This window comes from Myotis davidii, unplaced genomic scaffold (genome assembly GCF_000327345.1).
Source record: "Myotis davidii unplaced genomic scaffold, ASM32734v1 scaffold447, whole genome shotgun sequence".
Classification (NCBI taxonomy): domain Eukaryota; kingdom Metazoa; phylum Chordata; class Mammalia; order Chiroptera; family Vespertilionidae; genus Myotis; species Myotis davidii.
The window spans coordinates 355,887-360,804 of record NW_006297827.1 but is presented as its reverse complement, the minus strand read 5'-3'; the positions used below and the strand labels follow the sequence as shown (position 1 = coordinate 360,804).

General features: G+C 35.9%; 1 protein-coding gene across 1 annotated transcript in view; it reads left to right on the top strand.

The window, feature by feature from the left end:
- Nucleotides 1-4,918, top strand: part of FRY (FRY microtubule binding protein) — a 409,004-nt gene that overhangs the window by 116,215 nt on the left and 287,871 nt on the right. Inside the window, exon 8 of the mRNA XM_015570438.1 lies at nucleotides 3,906-4,074. Within this exon, the coding sequence (XP_015425924.1) occupies nucleotides 3,906-4,074 (169 nt within the window). The remainder of the gene's footprint in view (nucleotides 1-3,905; nucleotides 4,075-4,918) is intronic.

Genomic DNA, 4,918 nt, shown 5'->3' with positions numbered 1-4,918 from the left:
GAGGTGTAAGGAGCCTCTGGGACAACTTCAAGCGCACCAACATCTGAATTATAGGGGTGCCAGAAGAAGAGAGAGAGCAAGATATTAAAAACCTATTTGAAGAAATAATGACAGAAAATTTCCCCTACCTGGTGAAATAAATAGATTTGCAAGTCCAGGAAGCACAGAGAATACCAAACAAAAGGAATCCAAAGAGGACCACATCAAGACACATAATTAAAATGTCAAGGGCAAAAGACAAAGAGAGAATCTTAAAAGCAGCAAGAGAAAAACAGTTAGTTACCTACAAGGGAGTACCCATACGATTGTCAGCTGATTTCTCAACACAAACCATGCAGGACAGAAGAGAGTGGCAAGAAATATTCAAAGTGATGAATAGCAAGAACCTGCAACCGAGATTACTTTATCCAGCAAAGCTATCATTCAGAATAGAAGGTCAGATAAAGAGCTTCACGGCTAAGAAAAAGCTAAAGGAGTTCATCACCACCAAACCAGCATTACATGAAATGCTGAAAGGTATCCTTTAAGAAGAGGAAGAAGAAAAAGGAACTCTTGCCATTTGCCACAACATGGATGGAACCGGTGAGCAGATAAATACCACATGAACTCACTCATTTGTGGAATATAAGGAACAACATAAACTGATGAACAAGGACTGATCCAGAGATGGAGAGGCATTGATTGGACTGTGGGGCTTTGGAGGGAGGGTTTGGGAGGGTGGGGGTAAAGGGGAAAGAGCAACCAAAGGACTTACATGCAGGCATAGAGGCCTAACCAATGGACATGGACAACGGGGGGGGGGGGTGGAGGGTGATGTGGGGACAGGGACATATATGTAATACCTTAATCAATAAAAAATATATTAAAAGGAAAAAAAATATGACATATTCATTTAAATACTGATGATTACTTCTAAGATTCATAGATTTCAAAACTACTTTCTCCTTATGTGATACAATCTTAATGTATATATTCTCACTCTCACTTTAAAATATGTACTATTCATTTTAAAGCAGAAGTTATTTGTATGTGAATGTCATTTAGCTAATGTTTTTACTAAAGATAATACTAAATACTAAAGGCACGGTCATTGAAGAGAAGTTTCTTTTTCCCTGAAATTATCTTAAGGGAATATAGATTTTAGTACAAATAGATTTTAGGAATATTTTTATGTTAAAATAACATGCTTATGTCATTTTGGAATTTTTTTAAGTAAAAAATAGCCATATTTATTTTCAAATGAGAAATAGACTTTTAAATATTAGCTCATGAGAATATTGAAATAGTGGGTTATATAGATAACTTGCCTTTTCCTACCTCTCCTTGTTTCAATTATGAAAACGAAATGGAAAACTTTCTTAGGTATCATGTGATCTTTAAAACAATATAACATGTAAGATTAATTAATTTTTTAAACTCTCATATTTCATTATTAATTTTTATAATCTTGATTGAAGGTCACTTTCATGGCTTTCCATGCCATTTCTTCTCCCTACCCTCCCCCCATCTCTGCCAAAAGACCGTTGCTTGCCCTTCTAGATACTCAGATCCCTTCTGAAATCTCTAATTATCCAGCTGGAAAGAGTCTCTTCATTCTCCAGTGCCCTCCACCTGCTTTTAAGTATATTATTCACATAAAAGACAATGGAACACATGAGAAAGTGATTTGGCCTGGAGCATTCAACCTCCCTGAAGGATCAGAGAGATTGAGGCAAAGTTCCAGACACATGCTAACACACCACATTATTATCATTATTATTGTTATTATTATTATTATTATTTATTCACAAGGTTCATTGTCAAGGATACATTATTTTATCTTCCCAATTAAACTGTACACTGTTCTAGATAGGGCAGGGGCTACATTTCATAGTTCATGACTGTCATGAACTATGCAGCTGTGTTACAGTGGAAATTCCTGGAATTTGCATCAGAATAACCTGAGTTTGAGTCTTGTCTTTGTCACTTTAGTCTTCCAGATCTGTTTCTTCATTTGTAAAGTGGAAATGAATTCACTGCCTGACTCAGTGGATTGTTGTGAAGATAAAAATGTAAAAGTGTATGTAAGGTACATCAAATATACACCATCTTACAAATGTTTCGGATTGTTATTCCTGATTCATACCAGTAACTTAGAAACTTTAGCACATCAGATTCACCTATAGGGCTTGTTAAACAGGATGACTGGACTCACCCCCAGAGTTTCTTGTTCTGGAAGTCTGGGGTGGGCCAGAGAATGTGTTTCTCACAAGTTCCCAAGTGATGCTGATCTGGGAACCACACTTTGAGAACCACTGGTCTGGACATACTATAGCATAAAGGTTAACAGCATGGCCTCTACAGCCAGACATTTTGCTTAAAAGTTTGGCTCCGCCACCTATGTGACTATTACAAAACCTCTGCCACAAGTGTTTCTTCTGTAAAAGGGCCATACTAATAGTATCCCACTAAAGTGGTTGTGAGAGTTAAATGAGTTACCCTATGTGAAGTTCACTGAACTTTGCCTGGCATATTGTAAGCTCTGACTGCTACTTGTGGCTATCATCATCAACTTTATTCTTTTACTCTAAGAAGTAGAAAAGAATGATGACATTGGAGTTTGGAATTTATATTTTCTGCTCCATTGTCGTCTTAAAAATCTTTTTTATTGTGAAATATATATATATATATATATATATATATATAGCAAACCTAAAGAAAAAAATCCACAGATTATTTAGAACAAGACAATTTTAACCAAATGTTACCAAATGAATACCATGTCACTTCCTCCACCCAAGCTGAGAACTAGAAAATTGCCAGCTGTCAGAAGCCCCTTGTACCCAACTTTTCAGTCATACACTCCTGTCATTGCCTTTTAGTGAAACAGTATCTATGAAAACAGTATCTATATTTTACCTCCCTCTTAATTTGTCCTAAAATTTCTACTTTGGGGTATCTAGAGTTGCTGTTCCATACTTCTGAGGCTCAGCTAGATGGCCTTTAACTTCTATCATCATAATTGCCCTCTCCAATCACACCTTATTCTTAATTATCCCTTTTAACTTATGCAGAACCTCAGGCTGATGGTCTCAGGAAACCAAATACAGTATCATGACTCTTACAACAATTTCCTTTTTTTTAACTAACTGTGAAACTATCTCAGAAATAGTTTGGATAACTTCTGTGTTTATAGTCCCTCACCCTCATGTACTTTGAAGATTTGCTACCACCTTACATCCTAAGATCTATTCTTTTTTTAATCCTATATGATAATGTTATAATTAATATTATTAATTATTAATTTTATTTTATTTTCAAGCAATAAAAATGCCTTAAATTCCTTGAGGACTGGATCTTTTCCCATGTAGTAGAGAACTTATATTCTATAGCTGATTTAAATTTTCCCATTATTAGATTTTCTTTTAACCTAAAAATATTTTCTTCACTAATCATAAACTTAAAACTATAAATAAAACAACAACTTAAAACTTTGGAAATGGATGTGGGCATTTTCCTGGGCATTATTCCCTGTCACTGTCAGAACTAGCAAGCCTGGCATGCTGTTATTGCTCATATGCTCACCACTGATGCTTCAGGTCCTTGAGGTCTGCAAGTGTTTTGGAAATTGCTAAGCCTGAAGAAATGGAACTCAGTTTAAGATCTGTAATATTTTGAGAGGATCTATGTAAACTTAAATCTTATCTCTAGCCTGAAGGAGATGTTGAGTATTTAGGAATAACAAGGGAGAAGATGGGACTCTACCAAATCCCCAATACCAACTCCTTTCAAAATCTCAGACACTGTACTTTGATTGATTTGAAGGACCCCCATCGTTGTTCCTTGTCAGCCCGAGATGCTGAAGGCCTCCATTACAGTCACTTTCCTACCCATTATTTGGTAAATCACTCATATTTTCTTCTTAGATTCCATTCTGTGAAGAAGAAATTTATGGCAGAGCTCAAAGAATTACGACACAAGGAGCAGAGCCCATATGTTGTTCAAAGCATCATCAGCCTGATAATGGGGATGAAATTTTTTCGGATTAAGATGTACCCAGTGGAGGACTTTGAGGCCTCTCTTCAGTTTATGCAGGTAATATCTTCAGCAGAAAGACCAAGGGCTATCAGTTTGAGTGACTTCCTTCCTCAAAGTAACTCACCTGGAATGTGAAAACCCAGTTACTTGTCAAGGTGGAAAAAAAGTCCTACTTTTTCCTTAATAATTCAGAAAGGGCTTTGTAACCAAATAATAGAGTTGCAGGCATATAATTTTATTTTTAAACTTCACATCAACTTTGGAGCAGGGTGTCCAGGGGAATGTCTTATTTATTACTTCACATCAACTTTGGAGCAGGGTGTCCAGGGGGAATGTCTTATTTATTAACCTTTTCTTTCTCTCTCTCTCTCTCTCTCTCTCTCTCTCTCTCTCTCTCTCTCTCATCCATTGGCTACATATTGTTCTGTAAATAAAATATAGCTGATTTTTTTTACTGTTTAGAGTTAATAGCATTAGTTGGCTATGCTAATTCATAGGCATCAGAACTTTAAATAATGAAGAGATCTTTTTATTCATAGTATCAGAAGGAATTTAGAAAATTAACCAAGCCATACAGGTTTAGATGTCAATTACACGGTGTTTATTATTATGTGCTAACAAAGGAATTATTGTTAATGAGGATTCCACAGAATATACAGCTATTAAGTTTATAAAACTTTAGTATCTGAAGGGATACTTTTAATGCTGCTCTGAATCTGACCTAGTGAAAATCTTAATAAAGAGCTAAGATATAGTGGCTATGAATATAGCCTATATACCACTTCATATCCATTAAACCAGCTGGAATAAAAAAGATAGTGTTGCCCTGCTGATGTGGCTCAGTGGTTGAGCATTGACCTATGAACCAAGAGGTCAGGGTTGGCTTCCTAGTTAGAGCACA